Source organism: Festucalex cinctus, chromosome 19 (genome assembly GCF_051991245.1).
Source record: "Festucalex cinctus isolate MCC-2025b chromosome 19, RoL_Fcin_1.0, whole genome shotgun sequence".
Classification (NCBI taxonomy): Eukaryota; Metazoa; Chordata; class Actinopteri; order Syngnathiformes; family Syngnathidae; genus Festucalex; species Festucalex cinctus.
The window spans coordinates 6,701,185-6,722,814 of NC_135429.1; the positions used below are offsets into that span (position 1 = coordinate 6,701,185).

General features: G+C 39.2%; 1 protein-coding gene across 25 annotated transcripts in view; it reads left to right on the top strand.

The window, feature by feature from the left end:
- Window positions 1-21,630, top strand: part of adgrb2 (adhesion G protein-coupled receptor B2) — a 168,636-nt gene that overhangs the window by 109,061 nt on the left and 37,945 nt on the right. For all 25 annotated transcript variants that reach the window (XR_013280501.1, XM_077508001.1, XM_077508000.1 and 22 more), the window contains 5 exons: window positions 10,411-10,537; window positions 15,494-15,597; window positions 15,784-15,886; window positions 16,927-17,077; window positions 20,545-20,614. Coding sequence is in view for 24 of the 25 variants with exons in the window: in XM_077508001.1 (XP_077364127.1) it covers window positions 10,411-10,537; window positions 15,494-15,597; window positions 15,784-15,886; window positions 16,927-17,077; window positions 20,545-20,614 (555 nt within the window). In the remaining variant the exon portion in view is untranslated. The remainder of the gene's footprint in view (window positions 1-10,410; window positions 10,538-15,493; window positions 15,598-15,783; window positions 15,887-16,926; window positions 17,078-20,544; window positions 20,615-21,630) is intronic.

A 21,630-nucleotide genomic window follows, 5' to 3' on the forward strand; every position in this document is an offset into this window, starting at 1 on the left:
AGCCCAAGGAAATAGTATAAGGTTTTAATTTGTCATGCGGACAGACATCAAATGGCCCATTTCTTTGACAAGAAGGCAGACAACATAACTCCGATAAGCTCCGCTTCCTTTAAGACCGTATTTGTTTTTCTAGTTGTTAAGTACTCTTCACTGACCGAAGGACACGTTGAGGATAAGCGACGACCGCAATTCCACCCGACTATCCTTCCCCCGTATCACAGCTGCAGTCAAATTACATTTGCAGACATTATGAGATCAGAGTCAAACAGAATATAAAGTGGAAAGGTAGCGCCAATGTCCATCAGCCAAACAAGCTCAAACAAGGCAGTGTAGTGAGTGTCCAAATATGTTTGCCAGGACTGACAGAATATGTTTGCAGAAAAGAGAATATACACAAACCGGCCACTTGCACACTATAATGATATACAATACTTATTTTAATTTTGCCAATACATGATTATAATTTTGAAAACATATCACTCAGTGGTGCATTCACATACAGTATCACAATTGCAGAATATGGAATAAATGGATGTAATTTAATTACATTAATTATTTCTTGATCTAATTTTGCAAATGAACTCCTGGGGAATGAAAACCATCACAATACAAAGTGTCTAGTTCGATATTGACTATAACAGGAGCAAAGTTTATACAAATAAGAGCTCACGGGTCTAGAGATAAATGTAACGCACACCACGGCTGAATGAACGGATGACATTCAGCATGTGAGAGGTCAGGGGTCATTCAATCCTATTTCTAATCTGCAGCGTTTTTCAGTTTGATCTGGGATCAGCTGTTAAAGACCCGCAGAGCGAACTCTGCCTCCACCCGTCTGTCACTGCCATGGAGAAATAATGACCTGCGCAGGCACAGCTAGTGGCAATTTTCTTACAATCACATGGTTGACCACAGGCATGCTGCTTCCACAGTAAAAGTCTGAAAAAGTGCGGGGAAAAAACATGTATGGTTTGTTTGTTAAATGAACTAGCATTAAAAAAAAAAAAAAAAAACGCTTGGCGAACAAATAACTCAAAAGAATTTTGAAATGATCAATCAAAGTAAATATTATTGGATCATTATTATGCAGTGAAGTTTGTACGAAAAAAAAAAAAGTATAAATACGTCTTTGGGAGCAAATGAGTTAAAAAGGTAATATGCACACACCGATCCATGCATGAACTTTATGCTTCTGCCTGCAGACTCTCCTAGTCTGAATTTAAAGGGAATGAGAGAACCCGCTTGAATCGGCCGGGAATCAAGTTGTGTTCACTCCCACAACAGCGTAAATTCCTATTTCTACTTTCGCAAAAATACCAAACTAAAGAAAACACCTAAGCGCACGGTTAGACAACACTTTGCGCTTGTCTTGCGCTGGGCACAAAAATAGTGGCCTGTATTTTTATAAACCTATGACAACTACGGTAAATGCTTTTCCATAACATGGCCGAAAGTACACAAATCCTTTGTATCCACCTGTTGCCATTCGGAACGCATAATCAGCCATGGGCTGCATATCAGCTTTGCGTTCAATTAAACAGGCCCGGATTTCACACTGAGTAAGTCAATTTGCGAGTACATTTAGTAGAGGTAGTCATTATTTCAGTATTCGCACTTTATGTGATAGGCTGGGAGAATTTCCGACTGTGTAAAATGGGTACCTTGGCTCGATAAAAACTGTTTTCTAGACCACTAAAGGATTCATGTTACATGATCCTTTTGATGTAATTTTAATGTCAAATCATGCAAACTGTTCATTCACTTCAGCCACTTGACATGTTTTCTCATCTACGCCTCTCTGCATTAGCAAACGCTTCTGGTGAAACACATTTATTGTATTAGACATGTATCAGCCAGCAGGGAGGGGTGGACAGGCTGATGGGGATTGCTCCACTTTCCCATCTGACTGAGCAGAAGGGCTCAGAAGTGTGTCAAACAGCGAATCAGCGCATAAAGAGGGAGTCGGCCAGTAGGGCTTACTCAGGATCTGCCTCCGCAGGGTGTCTCAGGCGGGCATGGGCTCATTCCCTCACTTATCAAAACGGTACTTTTCGGTGCGTGCTCCTACACTGGCAAGCATGAATGATCACATTCTTCCTAAGGATTGACATTTCGTGTCAGTTTTGATGTTCAAAGTAGCGTATTTAAGTCTGGGCCATGACTTCCTTCCATTGGTGGACTGCTTGGATATACACGGCCGTTTTTTTCATCTGGATAACACAGTCAATTAAAATGATGCATTAGTATTGAGACTGACAAGTACAGAAAAATGGAACATTTGTTGTCTTCACTTCTGGAATTTTGGAATTTGAGAAGGGTAAGTCAAATCTATCCAACATAACGGTGTCTCTGTCCTGATGAATACGTAAAACAGATAAAAGACGGTTATATATAAATAAGTGAAAGACGGTCATATATTAATATGTAAAAGACGGTTATAAGTAAAAGACGGTTATATATGAATATGTAAAAGACAGTTCTATATAAATAAGTAAAAGACGGTTATATATAAATAAGATGGTTATATATGAATATGGAAAAGACGGTTATATGGAAGCGAAGGATGTGAGTTTGCTACCTGCTTTATACTTATACTTATTTACACATGCATTATCCTCTTTAATCTTGTGTCATTGGATGCAGGCTGAAAGGCCACCGTTGTCTCCAAGTAGCATCTCTGACCTTGACTTACCAGGCAAAAATGTGCGTTTCTGTAAAAGCAATTTTTCCAAAAGCTTCACAAAGATTAAACTTTTGGATAAATCTTTGCTTTCAAATGATCAGTCATGACCGCACAATTATTAAATGTTTCCTTTCTCCTCCGCAAGAGGATTGATAATCCATTTTCCACATGAATCACTTTCTTCCGAGCCATATTGCCTGTCCATGTTAATAGAGACTGCCGTTGCTTGCAATGTCAGGCCTTTTATGGCTGGAGACAACCTGTATCTCTGCTTTCTGGTTCACGCTCTGGCTTGCACGTCAGGAAGAAAGATAATCCCTGAAAAGAAGCTTTATAAATTAGCTCACGGGCTGTGGAGGTCAATGCCAAAGCACGGTTGTCGCAAGTGAAGCGCAGAGGAAACGGACAGGACATACAGAGAATTGATATTAAACATATAAGTGTACAGTGCATGTATGCATGAGAAACTTTGGATTGTGATGTTCTTTTGTGAACTTCACTTATAATATTTCACATTACAACATGGTCATCATTTACAAACACGAGCCGTTTTTGCCCTGTACATAAATAACCTAGCAAGCTTCAGATAATCTCATGTTCTTGCGCTTCTAAGCTCCATCGGTCTCAGTGAGAGATGATGAAAAAAAAAAAAAAAAGTATACACTGTCAATATGTGGGTCAATACGTTTATGGACATTTTTACACAGAGATGAAACATGCTTGGCAGATGTTCTTGTGTATAAGTGTGTTTGTCCGTCGCATATACTGTACATGCCACCTAGCCAAAATGCATTCTGCATTATACCGTTTGTCCATAATTCTCGTCCAACAAATGTTTCACTTTAAATAAAATAAAAATAATATATTGTCAACACTTAAGTAGTGTCAGTATTAGGTGTTGGGTGTTATTAGGTGCAGAGCATAAAGAATATATGCTTATGAGGATTGTTATATTGTCTGTCAAAATGTTTTCGGCACTGTGTTCAAATATTTGGTTCTTTATTATAACATTGCCACATACAGTAGATGCTATTTGTTAGCCAATATGTGGTGTTTCCAGTATGTGTTAGCATTAAGCTAACAGACTTAAATGTTATGGATTGTTTCAAATCCATAACATGTAATTCTTGTTTTCTGTATAGTTTGACAGCCTCCCTTAACTGGAAGTTTCATTAAACATGAAATAAGTGCATGTGGCGTAAAAGCTGCCACATCTTCATTTTTATGCCGGGGCAAGTCCAGTTTTCCTTGTTTCGGAATTTGGTAGACCTAACAGGAAAGTAGACTAGACTTTACACCAGGTGACGCCAGGTCTAAATTGTGGTGCAGGTGATGTCATGTGATTATGGTGGATTTGATTGAGGTATAGGTAGACAGATTCTGAGCTCCACCTTATTTCATGCATATAATCAATTAGTCGTCCAATCTGTGGTGGAAGGCGTCAACCAACTTTCCATCATCATCCCACAACGGCACTATTTCCCATTTCTTATCTACTATAATTACTGAGCATCCATTGTAGCTCTACAAAATATAACTATATGGATATATTCACAAAGGAAATTGAAGTACATTAGTTTTTGTAGAACAAGGTGGCTAACATGAGGTTTGCAGAAGCAACTATCCAAAGAAAAGTTCAGTCAGTAAAATACACTAAAATCACTTGCAGAAGGTAGAAATGTAACTAATTGCTGGGACATTAGACTTTTTTTTTTATGGCATAAGGGTGGTAATTAGTACATTTTGCAAAACACTGGGAAGAAGTAAATGTGTATTTGTTTTATTTTGCAGATTGAAGGTGTTATTGTTGCCTACTCGGCCTCCTGCGGATTAGATTACATCTACATTTGTGCCCACTTAAATCCTCCAATTTCCATTCTGCCTGTGTACCCCCCACTTCAATTTAATACAGCCCAGAAAATTAGTTCATTTTCATTTTATTCACTCTTGCCTTCATAGATGCGACCGTATAAAATGCTAATGTATTAGTAGGCCTTGTCTCCCCCGCTTCAAGAGAGGAGAGTTGTTCATGGCGCACCGACTTGATGTCACACAGCCAAAAAAGCAGTTCTGACAACCCGCAAAATGGACGAATGCTAAAATTTAATATAATGTGTAAAATGGAAAGCTTGCGTTCACCCTCATAAATCACTTCTGACAATATTTGGCAGCATCTTGAATTAGCTTAGCATTTTAATCGTTAGTATATTGATGACTGTGGTAATGTAGGATGACATTGGCAGTTACTTGATATTAAATAGATCCTGAACAATATATGCTGAGTTTAGTCTACGAAAAAAAGTGTCTTAGTCAGGACTGTGAAAGTTGCTCTGGATGGCAACATCACTTTTTTAAGCGATTACAAGCAAGGCACATAAAAAGGGTTGCTTTCGTGGCAAATTTGCCTGCACTGAGATGGAAGCCTTTCATCTACGACATCTCTTTTGAGAATTTATAGCATGTTTAACCTTTTTCTTTTCTTAATAGGGTGCAATTGGCTTTCATAGTGCTGCCCTTTCAGTCAAGAGTCAGCGCCAATATATTCTCTGTAGACATAAAAGGTCAATTTTCGCTGTTCTCAGAAGGCCGTTTTCCAATTTTTGTCAGCAACACTCCCCCCCCCCCCCCCCACACACACACACATAAAAATACAAAAACTCGTAAACATTAAAATGAATGAGTGCTCAGTAAAAAATTTAAGTTGAAAAATCATTCCACAAGTGCATTGTAGTGGAGCTGTTTGCCGCGCCGTCCCAATTTGTCGCTCGTTCTGTGACTTTTAGTCTGCTGTGCAAAAAATATCGCTGTAAGAGTTGGATGGATTGCCATGACATTTTGTGCAGACATTTATGGCCCCCAGAGGAGAAAGGATGCCGGCTTTGGTGAGTCGCTTATGTTTTATTTAGCACAGCAATCAGGTGAAAGGTTTTCACCTAAATTAAATATTAGAAAATAACTATTTCACATGCCTGATTGGAACACAGATGGAGATGTTCTCCTTATATTGGTCAGGTATAAGGAATGACATTTCTGGAAGTAAACATATGATTATTATTTTTTTTAACTGGTGGGGAAAAAAAAAAAGTCTCAATAATAATAAAGTCAATGGACATTAACATGTTTTCCGCATGCAGGAGTGCTGTTACAAGAACAAAAATGATATCTGACGTGTTTGTTTTCACAGGGTATATTCAATTTAAAAAACAAAAAAACTTTTTTTGAAAATGAAGCTGAAACAAACATTTTGGCTCTAGAATACTTTTGAATTTGTTGACAAGCTCAAACTGCATGTGTAATCCGTTCATACACAAAGGGATAGTTGCCTAAAACAATGACGCCAATACTTCATTTAATAAAATTTTACTCCTTGCCAGAGTCACGACCAAACGACAGCTGTGTAGATTATCACAATGCAATAAACCTGCTTATATTTTACTTGTGATGGTCGCAGTATACATTTGAAATCTGCAACTTTTAAAAACCGCAGCTGCACACCTGTTTGCACATCTGGCATATGTGTTTCGTGATACAAAGAGGAGACTGCACATTCATTTAAATGCAAAAGTAAAACAACAAAAATGTATGTATCTTTCGTACAATGTATGTAAAGTGTGGATCCCAGAAGCGCGGACACACGATTCAGAGTTTATAATATTTATTGTACACAAGCACACCAATAATACAAAAACACAGAAGTCTACCCAAACCGAAAACCTATCAAGTAACAACAACAAAAAACGCACGCCAAGACGCGGAAGTAACAATAACAAAAAGAGCTTGCAAAAGGCAAGAAGTAGAACTTAAAGTGCTTACACAAAAAAACTGGTAAGAATCAAAGAACAATAACAATGCCAACCAGCCGGCGAAATCGAGAGTCAAAAACACAAAGTCGTAACTAACTTGGGCGAACGTGGCTTGCAAGAGATTGAGTCCGACAAACACAAGCCACAATGACAAGCTCTATATAGCTTGGCTCATCAGGAGTCATGCGGCACAGGTGTGGCCATCAAGCCACACCTGTGCTCAGAGGTCAGGCAGCTGCAATCACAAAACAATCACTGGACAGCACAGCCTGCAAAACACACAGCATGACAATGTAATTTGACTAAATGACTAAGAAGTGTACAAGCGTAGCAGAATAAAGTTTGTAGTGACAGAATTACGGGTTTGCTCTACTTGTACAAATGCTGTCATGTGAACATATAATTCTGCCTTCACGAAAGGGAAAACCAACATTCAATAAAAATTCTGAAAATATTTCCAAGTCTGTAAATCAAAAGCATATTAGCAATCTGACCAAATCAAACTCAACACATGTAAGGGCAGAGGTTTTTCAGCAATACATATATAATAGACGGCATACACAACTCATTAATTCCCTTTGAAGGATCTGATTGTGTAGTTAAAATGCCCAACATATTCCCCTGCTCTCCTTCTGTCTGTCTTCTGTCTTTTATACGTGCATGCCTGACAAACTGTCTGTAGACAGACTGTAGACTGGAGTCGTCAGTGTGACTTATTTTCCTGCCTTTCGTCTTTGAAGTGTCAATGTAGGTGCGTGTAAATCTGGATCATCGGGGACTAAACTCAAATCATTTCTAGCATCAGGAACTGGCTGTTTGTGTATCTATCTACACTTTAAACCTTCATCTTCACACATACTTGTGGGAATTCATGTTGATATAGTGTTATAGAGTGCATGTATTTTAGCACAGTCAGCCCAGAACTGGTTGTTAGGTTTAATTGAATGAAGCAAGAAAAACAGGAAATTACATTTTGAGACCAAGCTGCAAGAACAATAAATGTATTTCCTGTAGTTTTTACCATTTGTAGTGATCCTGTCAAAATGGGATAACATCACATTCTACAAAGATGAGATGGTGTCTGACAAACTGGTCGTCAGAGGTGGGCATTCCATCAGTGACGGACTGTTGGTCAGTCAATAACGAGGGGGGGGGGGGAAAAGGACGAAGCACTGATCCTCAAGTGTCGACGGGCCTCTTAGTCAGTCACTGATGGACACTTATTTTGTTGACGAATGATAAATGACAATAAGTTTGGTTGGTTCGACTTGAAAAAAAAAATGACATACTGATGATAACGTCCAGGGCGCTGACGACTGACTAGGGATGTAACGATATCCAAACATCACGATACGATATTATCACGATATGAAGGTCACGATACGATAATTATCACGATATTGTGGAGGCGTTGGCGATATTAAAAAACGTTCACAGTATTGTAAAAAAAGAGAGCTCATACTAAAAAAAAAAAAAAAAAAAAAAAAAAAAAGCACAATATTGTGCTTTTGTACATAACAGAAATGCATATAAACCACCTACAATCTAATAACAATGTTGAGGCACTTACCTGGTAATCCAAGCACACATTGATCACTTCACAATCAAATTAGGTTCTCCTTCATCTGATAATTAGTGTCGATTTTAAACATGGAAAGCCAAAACATCCCTAATGAAAATTAAATTGCACTAATAAACTAGCCAGTAAAGGGTGCTAGAACTGCACACATGGAAATCAACCTGACTTTTTTTTAACATGTGTTTCTTTTAAATATTGTGAACATGACAACGACGATATTGTAGCAGTTTTAATATCACAATATTGCCCTTATCGTGACATCCCTACGATTGACAGATCAGCAAAATTTTGTAAATTGTTCAACTCTGTTGGTCGTATAATCCCTGACCTTAAGGCCAAGGTTGCCTGTTGACTAATGGGTGCAACAGTTCTTGTAAAAATGTGTTAAAACTGTGTGAAAGTCATTCTTAAATAATGGACTAATTGGAGTATTTTACAGTAATCAGTGCCATCTCTCTCTGCTATATATTCCGAACACATCAAAATTGTGAAATTGAGATTCCCATCAGTCACTGCCAGCCTTTGATGGGACCTTGATATAATGGCATCATCGGTCCATCACTACAGCACATGCCGGTTCTGGCTATCCAGGATTTGTTGGCTTCATATTGGTGCAGTGAACGAGACCTGGATACAAGCCATCCATATGTATTTATGGGCTTAGATCTAATTGAACAGATTTGTTTTATCCTCACTTCCCAAAAGCGAATGTGATACCGAGTAGGGAGCTTTGCCCTGATAGCTGAGAGGAAGAGATGGCCTGAATTAAAAAGAGTACAGAGGCAATTGTGATTCTAAGAATAGACTACTTAAAAAACATTGTTGAATTAATACTTCTCTGACATTGGATGACCATATTGTGCAAATATAATGAAATATCCGCAGATTATATATTTAAAAACAACATGAAGAAAATCAAGCCATTATCAAAACATTACTTTTGAAGAGACAACACAGTGAGCTGAAGTGCCTGCTTGTGCACTATTAATTTGTCCGTCAATGCATTAGAGTGCTTAATGCTTCGACAAGCCATCCATTGGCGAGGGTACTCAATGCTATCACCTTGAATAGGAGGTAGCCAAATTCCTGCGAAAGCAGAGAAAGGTTTTATTGAAGCAGTGTTTTATTTCACCTATGTATTTTTTTGTCCCGCTTATCCGCATTAGAGTCACGGGTGAGCTTAGGCCTGCCAATCGCAGACATCCCATTTATAGAAGCAACAGTTTATTATTAACACTTGTAATTTAAAGATTGTAAGATTAGGCCTCTTTGGCACGCATAGGTAGTTGGCTTGGCCAAAGTCTATTTGCTATAGCCTTCCTTATCTATCTTGTCTCACATACTAGTTGAATTATTGTCATATTGGCTAGGCTAGAGAATATCAGAGCAATCATCTGGGAGGGGGTTACACCGTCTTCCGGAAGAGAAATGCTCCATAGCTGTGTACTCCATCTGGCTGGCATTTGTAACAACATACAATGTTGGGTTCCAAAATTATGTCAAACCCACTCTTCGTTCCTCAGAAATGTATCTATTAACTCTTTGACCGCCGGAAACGTTTACTAACGATCAGTAAAATCACGACGTATATTGCCATAAACGTTAAATAACGTCAACATGTTTTATTTATTTTTTTATTCTCAGTGCAACGTCAAAGTGCAGCGCTGCCTGGTCAATGGGTTGTGGAATCTAAAACACTAAACTATGGCCAGCAGATGGAAGCATTGTATCTATTTTCGTCAATGATCACAGACTCTGTCTTTCATAATGTGTGGCAGTAAAAGAGTTAAAAGAAGGGTTTCTACTCACCATATTTGTGGGCCTTTGGAGATGGTGTTAGAACTTTCACCGGTCTTTTGTCTTCAATGCTCGCTATAGTAACAGTAACTACCAGAACACTTTATTTTCTCAGTTGAATTATTTAATGGATGCCAGAAAGATCACCAAACACTCCAACCTAACAATATGTGAATACGTGTGGACAAAGAGACTAATTGACTCAACTTCCATTGAGTCTGTGCCAGCTAAAGGTCTCAAGATAAATCTTCCAAGAAAAACAGGAATTAAAGGTACAAGAAGGCTGATCTTTGTGTTGCTAAATGCTGATACCTGTTGAATGACAGTTGCTAATGCCAACCAGGTAAGAGGGCAAGTTTTAATGGATCACTACAAGAACTTGGTGAACCCAACAGTGGAAGATGGTTTATCCTTGAGACTCTTTGTCCCTCCTTCTCTCCCTCATTAGGTGAATGTTCCTATAGACTTGTGTGGCCATGTGTTAATCACAATCCCCGTTTATGTTCCCTTACCCCCTCCTCTTCCCTCCCCTTTCTGCCCACCTCCAGGGAAGCTGGCGCTGAAAACTGGGGCACAGGAGGCTGCCAAACGCTCACATCAACCACTGTCCAAACCAAATGCCTGTGCAGCAGGATATCCACCTACGCTGTGCTAGCGCAGCAAGCTAAAGAGCCGGTGAGTCACCACTGCATAATCTGATGGACTCTTTGGGACTTGGGGGTGCTAATTAGGCAGCTACTACCAAGGGTTAGGTCAGTAAGCTGTTAGCGTAGTATAAATTTAGATGGCATCCCCGTTAGTCGGATTACTGCAGCAGGCTCTCGGTGCCAGCTTCTTGTCATTGTAGTGAGATTTTGATGGATGATGGAGGTGAAGTTTGAATGTGAGGTGTCTGATTTATGAACAAGCACCTTCCCATGCATAAAACGCCTGCAAATCAAATAGCGCTGCCGTTGTTGTTGAACATTGCCACAGCAACAGATTTAATGCCGCCGCGCAGTTGTCAAGACTGATTTTGGTCAACTTTTTGATCTCAAGCTTAGTAAAAGGTCAGTTTTTGGTGTGCATGTGATGGATGAGACGAGGCGTCACGAGGACAGAGTAGATTTTATTGGGACTGTATGTGTTTTTGCCTAAGGTGCGTAACCTAACCTGCTATAAATAGTCGTATAGCTTGTGGTGTGTATTTGACATGATTGCAAAAGGCTTTTTAGTTGTTTGGGGCGGAATGTTCTTATAGATTGACCCACTCTCTCGTAGGGTGCTAATGGACTTTCCAAAGACCTGACAGCACGATGGCTTACTTCCTCTGACTACTGTCCACCAGTTCCTATTTACCACTTCTACCTTCCAAGTTAATTTTTTTCTTTTTTTTGATGACTATTCAGCTGTTTTTGCAGTTTTTCTGACTTCAACATTCACTGCAATAAGGCGGGTACTATGAAAACTGGCAAAAGCTGTAGTAGCGTTTATGTGGATTTATGGCAGTTTGCCAGCATTCCCTCTCTTGATGTTTAAAACCGAGCAAGAAAAAAAAAAAAAAAAAAAAGATCCATCTAAGGTAACTACAGGTGTCATGCAGCTGGAAAGAAGATGGTGAAAAATGGAGTGCATGTACAAACAGAAGAGGCACAAAGGTGTCAATTTGTAGAGAAAACTACAGAAGAAGAAGCGGGGATAGATGAACCAATAGGGAGCTTTGCGTTTTGCCTCATTAGTTAATCATGTATTAGTCACAATGGTAAACATCTTCAAGCTTGAGTGGAAATCTATCAACATATAGCCGTAAAGAACATTACCCGCATGTAATCAGTAGTTATATTTCAATGTATGAAGTGCATGCCAAATAATCCAAGTCATTTCTTACTTTTAAACATTCTGTAGTATTGGTGCAATGGAACCAAAAACTCCCAGTTTGGATCTGATCACGGATACCAGATAGCACGGATACCACGGATAGCAGGATACCTTCTTATTTGATAAATGAAAAAGGCTTCAAAGTAAAATTTAAGGCACATCCTATTCCTTTAAACATGGACACTGAATTACAAACGGTTGTCCTAGTAGATTTCTTAGACTCTTCAAACTGCAACGTTATTATGCTTTCCTTTTACCACAGAATCAGGTGGACCAAAGAGCGAAGGCACATTGACTTTTGGAACAAACCATTAAGGCCAGTGCTTTGAACCCGAAGGTATGGGTCAATGCCTTTGTGTCAATGGCACTCAGTCAAGCGCTGCTGCGATCAGCGCTAAGTGCTCTATGTAGCTTTAGGGTTCTTCACAGTAAGCTTTCAATTTCAGCTAAGATTGGATTCTCTGAAACCAAGCGGGATCGACTGAATTAATTAGGTAACACATGACACTGTCTGGTCCACACATGCAGCCGCTATTGTGCGGTATGTGAACACAGAAAAATTAAAAACTACACAGCGAGAAAGATGATATTATCAGAAAGCGAGGTTAGACCGAGAGCAAGCGTTTAGAGCGGCATTAAGCTGTACACAGCAGAGAGGACGACAGTGATCGTCATTCATTCATAAAGAACAAATTATTGGTGCGATCGTGTTTCAAAAATATATTTTCAGAGGTTGGCGTGGGTGTACAGTATGCATCTGGCACGTAAAGATGATCATGCACTGCCGGAGATCGAGGTGCGTCAGGTTAATTAATACATGCTTTCCAAAAAACGTTATTTGCGTCACGCAAACGAGGTGTTGCTATTTGCGCTGGCGTTAGTGAATTTGACGCTGCATATCAATGAGTCTCATTTGCATTGGGGTGGGCATATATTGCGTCAAATGTATGCAAATTACCTCATTTACTTACGCGCAAATAACACCGGCGCACCGTGACGCAATTTGTTCGGCAGTACGGATTTCCCCATCTGCGCGTGTTTAGTGAATTAGGTGCTCCCTAAATGCTCCATTTTTGCCGGTTAGTGCGGTGCAAAGGCGACGCAAACCTTTAGTGAATAGGCCCCTCAGTTTTGATAGCTTACCTCAGGACACGATGCTCGCGACAAGGCACAGTGGGGTAGCTGAGGATCTATTTCATAAAAAAACATAAAAAAGGGGAGGGGGTTGAGGTAATGGGGTATTGAGAAGCAGTGCTGCCATTACTGGCCGTTTACAGTGGAGTGTTAATCCTGTTTACTTTCCATGGCCTCTGAGGTTTCAGTGTGTCTCTGTCGAGAGCGTCTATCACCAAGACAAGACTGAGGGAGAAACAAAGGTGCCAAGCAGAGGAGTTGATTGATTAAGGTCATGCCACCGTACAATAAAGCCAGGCAACTGGATTCCCAAAATGAGTGCTGTGGGAACGCAAACTCTACGGATGTGTCTGGACTCATTGCCTCAGCAGTCCTCAAAGGGATCATGGGGATTTTCAGTTGAAGGAGTTATTGGCTTTATTAAAGTCAATTTAACATTTTGCGCCTCCAGCTAATCAAGTGAGTTACAGCTCTAAGCCTGATATTATTTGTGTCAGCTCGGAAGGCTCCGTGCCTGGTTGTGTGGACACAATAGATAAATGTACAATTAAGCCCTTTTCACACTGCACTCGCTCAGTCTGAAGGAGACAATGCGAAATGACAGTGTCAGTGTGCTCATATTTTGAAGGGCTGACATTGAACCCTACCAGGAAGTAAAAATGGGGATTTTGCCATTGATTAGAGCGCACCTCAACTAGATTTATCTTCCATTGACTTTGCTCATTTTCAGAAAGAGGAATAGGACACGAGCTCCCGTGACTGTCTCTAATGTCAGCCAAAATAACACTAAATCACTCTTCCATTTTGAGGCGCTGGTCTAACGTCACAAGACCGCCACTGTCGAATAGAACATTTTCCAATTTGAAGCAGCAGAAGCGTTCTTCATTCTGTGGTCCCTGCCCCGAACCACATATACAATAAATGGGTTTGAGTCTGACAATGCCTGTGCATTACTAAATACAGAGTGAAAAGGGATTTAGGATGACATTTTAACTTCTAATTTATATGGCGGTATAAAGGGCATGTGCAATTAATCAAAATTCAATTACAATTTCAAAATCAGCATAATTGACAAAAAAAAAAATATATATATTACAGTAATACTAGGTTTTGAGTTGTATTGTTGATTTTTTACATTTGCACATTTCTTAAATTTTAAAATAACTAATTTAATAAATTGTGTTTGATCCAAAAGGAACTTGCATATAGTGTTTCAAAGAATTTCAGTTGTCTTAATATTTTTTTGGGTTTTTTTACGTTTAAACATTTTCTTGTTTTGAACCACAAAATAATTGTTTGAATAATCACATTTTTCCTGTAATCGAGCTGCCCTACAGCGGTACCTTGATTTACTCCTGGATTTGACAAGTGTGATCGGCTCGAGTGGGGCAGTTTGTGAGCGGCGATAAGTAGGTTAAACTTCCTGTGCTGAAAATATCATGTCGTTTCCATCTCATCATAATCAGGCAGGCTCACGGAACCCGGTACAACGGAGCCATGCGTACTTTCTAATCTATCCGGTTTTCTTTTACTTGGTTTTTCTTCTCCGCACGCGCACGCACGAAGCAAATTAAATTACAGGCAAATAATACAACTGCAAAGAGACATTTGCATGTTACTGTAGCCTGTAGCCCAATTTGTTTTTGTTTCTTTGTACTGTAGCGTAATGAAAATAGACGCATAATCGCATCACCCTCATAACCTAACTAATTATGAAAACACTGTCAGACAAATTGACACAATGAAGAGCTGAGGGACAATTTGTGTATGTTAGTAGGGTAAATTACACAAGCTGGTAGCTTTTTTTTTTTACATTTTTTTTATTTACCCTCATCTGAGAGGCTAACTTAAGAGTAAAAGCATCCCAACCTTGTGCGCTTTCAAACTCGATTCACTGGCCCGGTAAAACATTGACAATCGGCTGCCATAACATTAGGTACACGTAACACAATCATCAGAATTCATCTTTCTCTCAACGTAATAATGAAATAGTGATTCTTTGCTGCCAAATAAAGATGACTGTAGAATATAAATTGAGGGAGTTTTGATTTATCAACTTCCCCTGATGTGTTTGTGAGCGCGGCATATTGATATTCCAGCCGATTCCTCTCTCCTCTGGAGAAATTGGCTTCCTTTGATGGGTAAGGGGAGGGGGGAGACACAAAAAAAAAAAAAAAAAAAAAAAAAAAAAGATAGCGTCGACACTCTAGTTTTCTTTCTTCCTATATGTTTCTTCCCTCACTTGCCCTCAACTCTTCCCGCTGAACTTTCTTAACTAATCTTGAGCAGACACACTCACGGCCACGCAGCCTTTCAATTACTTGGTGCGCACACACATTCTGCGTCCTTTATTTGCATTAAGACACCTTGCGCCGTGTGCGCGCGTGCGTACAGTGATAAATCTTGATGAAAGAGGCGGCGAGTCACCTGAGGGAATAAACGGTGTGATTGAGAACTCAAACACGGCCAAACATTAAACCCATTTGGGAGGCAGCGGGGTGTATAGTGTCCTAGCAGCGGAACATCCTGGGAGAGAGGCCAGAATAGCAAAAGCCGAGCATACTTGGAGGTATGTTTATGGGATGCGACTGTGAACAGTAATGCTGAACTACTCTTTTTTTTTTTTTTTCCTATCTTTAGGAAATGGGTCCCACCAGTATGCCCTCGGTCCCCCTCATGGTGGGCTGTGGGGTCTCTTGCTCTGCCCTGCTCATCCTGCTTCTTATCTATGCTGCCTTCTGGAGGTATTTGCACATTTTTCTCTTAATGGCTTCAAACAACATTGTGTTTAGTCATGCACCAAGCGAGAATCCTTCCATCAACAACTTCCATCTATAGAACAATTTGGTCTATTTCAGGATGCAGGATCCTGATTTTGGTCATTCTATGGAAATATACATATGTCATTCTATTCATTCCGTACCGTGTAGGTATATCCGCTCCGAGAGGTCCATCATCCTGGTGAATTTTTGCCTTTCCATCCTGGCCTCCAATTTATTGATTTTGGTGGGACAATCACAAACGCTTAGCAAGGTAAGTTATTACTCCATTGATATAGACACATGGACACAAACTGTATGCACTGTATGCATAACTATTATGATACTTGGTATATCACCGACTGGAGTAGGCACAGTAATATGATATAAAAGATATATTTTCTCTTTTTAATAAACATTAGATATCCTAGTTAAGTCTCCATATGCTTTAGTAATTATACAGGCAAACTTAATGTCAGAGTACTGTATGATGAAAAATGGTAGCAGATCTTCAGTCTGGCCTTGGCGGAATCCTTGCAAAAATCAATTTTTCAGGGAATCAAAAAAATACAGGAGCAAGGAACTGCTAATTTGAAGTAAACATTTTTGACTGGTAAAAATATGTTGAAACGTAAGTGCAAATATGGTTAAACATATTTGTAAGTGTGTTTGATCATATTCATTAAAAAATATGGTATATAGATAATATATAAAATAAAATATAAAAAAATTCTTAAACTTGTGCATGTGCAAGTCCCGTGGCATTATGAGGGGAAAAAAATGTTTTAAGCATTTAGCCTCTACAAAATGCGTGTATTTGCAAGTACATATTTAAATACATTTGAACATACTTGCAAATGTGTTTGAACTTATTTAAATACATTTAAACGTATTTGCAAGTACGTTCCAATGTATTTAAATACATTGCAATGTAATTGCAAATATGTTCGAACATATTTGCCATTCAAAAATGTTTACTCCACACTGGCAGTTGTACACTTCCGTTAAAAAAAAAAAAAAGAAAAAAAAAGATGCAACTATTATGCAACTGTATATTTGTTGAGTTACCAAACTCTGCATCATTAAAGTTTGTGTTATACCTTATATGGACATCAAGTATGAAATATCACTATACATTTAAGGTTCTCAGATTCTGTATCAGTTGTCAGTCCATATTAGATGTTTACATCTCTAAACAACGGTACGCTTGCGAATTTTAATATGTTGTGTTGCTGTCATTTTCTTTATAATTGCTTATTCATGCTTGTTTTTATTCTATACATATAGTATTTTTTTTCCAACTTCTCTCTTTAGGGCCTATGTACCGTGACTGCTGCCTTTCTCCATTTCTTCTTCTTGGCCTCTTTCTGCTGGGTGCTGACGGAAGCTTGGCAGTCCTACCTAGCGGTCATCGGCAAAATGAGGTCACGACTCATTCGCAAGCGCTTTCTGTGCCTGGGCTGGGGTGAGTACCACACAAATGACCACAACTTCAATATATAGGGCCCGAGCAGCAACCACTGCAAAGCCCTCCGTTGTTTTTGGAGTAATTATTATTAGGGGTCAGGTGGCACAGTCAGGTTAACTTGGGTTCCCTTTGTACCGACAGTGACTTTATTTCAGGATGTATGTTTCACCTATATCTGTTTTGGAGGAATATGTAACAGACCAAGAACAAAAAAAAAAAAAAAAAAAAAAAAAGTCTTCATATAGCCATGAACTTAACAGGAACCACCATTATGAAGTTATTGTCCTTTTTAACTCCTCCCACAGAATTCATCCGATCATCTTCAAACTTTGGATGTTTTAGATGAAAAAGTTTTTCATTTGTTGCAAAGAAAAATAATGATGTTTTTGAGGGTCAAAATCAAGAATAATCATTGAACTTTGCACACACATCTAATGTTTCTTTTATTTAGAACCCGGCTCTCAATGCAACAACTTTGTTTTAGCCTGAGAAACTTGTTGTGGCCAATATTTGAGACTGTTTCAGTCTGATTCTATTTGTACGATCTATGACAGCATGTCAACGATGTACAATCGGAATTAAATCAGAATATTTCTCCCCAACTATTAGATAGCAGAAACTCATCTGCATTTGACTCTGACCTGCATTATCGTATCACACTTATAAATCCCAAAGATCCAACATATTGAAATATCACTCTTGAAAGCACAGGGATGCAAGCCAGGTTGGATAAATGAAATAAAACCAATTTATTTTTCAGTGTGTCAATTTATTTCAGAAAATTGAACTAGTGTTGCCTATCTGCGCTGTTACGCAGTGTTGTTTTTCCAATTATCAGAGAGGATCTATAAGTCTGTATACTTCACCCAAGATCCAGTCGCACTCATTTCTTCCAAAGCTAAGAGGCAACTCGGCTGAGATTCTTGACGTCGGTGCCACAGGTCAAGCAGACAAAATGAGGTGTCGGTTAATGGATGCTTTTGCTGTTCTTCAAATTGATGTTTTTTATGACAAATCGCAGGTTTCATCTTGTCATTTGATATGGACCAACAAAAGAGGCATCGCATGAATATGAATGCTTATCCCTTTTCAAGCCCACTGACTGTTCATTTGATTTGACTACATATAATAGCATTAGTATTAACTCATTCACTCCCAGCCATTTTCACAGAAGCAATCCTGTTCGCTCCCGGCTGTTTTACTGGATTTTGACTGATTTTGCAAGGCCCACAGAATATTGTCTTCTATTGCTATAAAAGCATGGAACCTATCAAAAGAAAGATTAAAGTCTCTTCTTTCATCAGGAAAAAAAAGTATGTTTCTATCTGTTTCCGTGTTGCAGCAATTAGCATTAGAAGAGAGCTAAGTTTCATCAGTTTTCACAAATCTATTTAAACTTGTGAGTAATTGAGCTATTTTTCTACATGGCCCTGGTTGATCTCATTTGCTCTGCTGCCACCTGCTGGCCGTTTGTGTAATAACTACCATTTCTGCAACCGTTCTTTGCAGTTGAGAGGCTGCGTCAAAGCCTTCTGTATGCTCTAGCATAAAAAAAACAAAAACACGTATAAATATGTCTTTGGGACACTTAGAACATTAAAAAAAACGTATTTACACGTTATTGGGAGTAAATGAGTTAATTGCAGAGGTGTTTTTTTTTTCCACAAAATTTTGACACAATTACATGACAGTCGAAAACCCACTTTTGCCAGTGCTTAGTTCGTCTTTTATACACCAGAGCACAAATATAAGCCATTTATAAGCCACATATATAAGTGATTTGCCAGATTCATTTGAGAATATCCACAAGTATGCTTTCATGATTGGGACACAAACAGAGCTGCCACTCCGTGACAGGAGGCGCTGATGGTGGCAAAGATATTTAACATAAAAATGTAGCAGATTATTTCCTTGCAGTGGGGAAATTGTTTCCGTGAAACCTCACTTTGCTGAAATCCTATTTATATCCCCCCCCCCTTCGCCCCTCCCTCTTCGCTGTAAGGTGCAAATTGCACCTGCGTAGACCCAATTTACCAAAAGGCGTTCATCATACTTTCTAATATAATTTATAGCTACCCACAAACATGAATAGGCAGAAGCATCCGCACAAAGGCTGGCATGGATTTTAATATCCATCGAGGGGATTATCTTGGTCTACTTATTCAGCTCTGCATCACCCAGATGTCCCCTGTATGCAATTTTTCCCCCCCTTCATTGTACTTGAACCTGATGCTACAGGAATGTTCGAGGATAATCAACACACGATAAGATCTGCACAACACGAGCAAGATATCCCGTAAGGACGCTGGAATTAACACCAACATGACCTGTTCTCTTCATTCCACTTCATATTGATCCCCGCGCTCTCATCAGCCACCTTGCTGATGGCCGTCGCTGATAAACAGGAGGCATGATGTATACTGTAGATGTTTGGGCAGTCACATATCGACTGATGGGACCCTCTGCGTGTGTGTGCTTGCCATCGCTGCAGAAATGCGTGACAGAATATGAATGAAATTCATGAAACAATCAACCAGAGTAAACCGTGTCCGCCGACCATCCCGTTTGCAATTTTCTCCCTAAATTATGTGATTGAAATCCATTATAAACAGGAGCTGGGGTATGAGCCATGTGTTGGATTTTCCGGAGCAGTGTGTGCACATGACCTATTGGTTGGTGTTTCCTGGGTTATGTATAACGTTCCTGGATTGATTGTTGTCTAATTATAATGTTTTCATGCCTGTTTGTTGACCAGCCTGGCGCCCTACCGACTGATTTGTTAATGAGTCTTGTTCTAATTGCTTTTCATTAGCGGCCATAATCACAGCTTCTTTAATTATGTGGATATTTCAAAATCAAGCTCATTATGGTCCTAACATAGGCCACTGTGTGATGGTTTCACAAAGACACATACACCTTATACTTTTTATTTAATTATTTACATATTTCATGTATGTTTCTTCTCAGCCATGTATCTACAGAATATGCATTGCTCAAATGTATTGCAGAAAATGTTAAAATTGCAGAGCAATGAAAAATAGAATCGCTTCATTTAACACATTCATTGCCAGACCAGCAAAAAAAAAATGCATCATTTGACGTCTTTTTCCGTCAATGGCAGTGAATGAGTTAAACATGGTAAAAATCAATGAAGCAATTATAAATTGTTGATATAATGTACAGCAGGGTTGTCCAAACTTTTTCCTCTGAGGGCCACATACAGAAAAATAGAAAGCTGCAAGGGCCATTTTGATTTTTTTTAGCTATTTAATAATACATAACACCAAGGACAGTAGTCAAGCCAGGTTTTTTATGCTTGCAGTATGACCTCACACGAGGTAGTAAACTACAAATCAAAATGCATATTTTGTGTACAATGAGAATGTTCCATAGCTGCCTAACATACTTTTGAATGAAACCAATTAAAAGGATTGCATTTGGATGTGTTTATCTCTGCTTTGCAGGTCTTCCAGCCTTAGTTGTAGCCGTGTCGGTGGGGTTCACCAGAGCAAGAGGTTACGGCACTGCCAGCTAGTGAGTACCATGTCCTCACCTCTGGACTGACCCACTTGTCACACCGTTTGGAGAATATTCTGTCTTAAAGACTAAATTATATATACTGTAAAATATAACACAATATAAAAAAATAAAAAAACGATTCTGAAATTGCTTTTAAACACTCGGCAAGATTATACTTATTACCATAACAGTTTAAAATATGTTTTAATATTTACAATAAAAGCCACTGTGACAAAGTGAGGTCCTTGATTTTCATATACACTTGCAGAACGTCAGGATTGGGGGGTGTCGAAAGCAGGACCCAAATGCAGGGGGGGCAACAAAAACAGGGCAAGGCAGGGATGCAAGTAAAAAGGAGATTTAATTCAGAAAAAAGGTAAACAAGGTACTATGGAGAAATAAAATTAACAAGGTCAAAAACAAACTATAGTGATGAAAACACAAGGGCAACAAGGCATGGCATGGGTTGACAGAACAGCAACAATGACTCAACAAGAACTGAAAGGAAGCAGGGTAACTAAATACACATGGTAACGAGAAAACAACAGACACCTGGGCAAGATACAAGAGGCTTGGGGAGCTGATTGGTCAACACACGGGGAAGGGAAGACACACTCAGGTGGACGTGGTTAGACATAACGGGATAAGGGAAGAGACAAGGAATACATGACAAATAACCAAAAAACACCAAAACAAAACAAAATCCCACCCCCACAGAACCAAAACATGGCACAGAAATGCCAAACATGACTGCCTATCAGTATGCGTCTTATGCTTCTTTCATGAGCACAGAAAATTCTCCTTGGTAAATTCAATACATTTCTAAACTCCTGTGTCTAATTTAGTAAATATTAAAATAAGCAGAATGAAACCAAATCAAACTTGGCCTGTCAACTAACAAACCCAAGCTTGACTGTTTGGTTTACCACATTTATTGTGAATTGTGGCTGCAATGGCAGCCTAGTTTGAAGAGGATTAACATTCCAGGGAGTGGTAGAGAATGAAAAATGGTCCGTAACGCTTCACGGTAC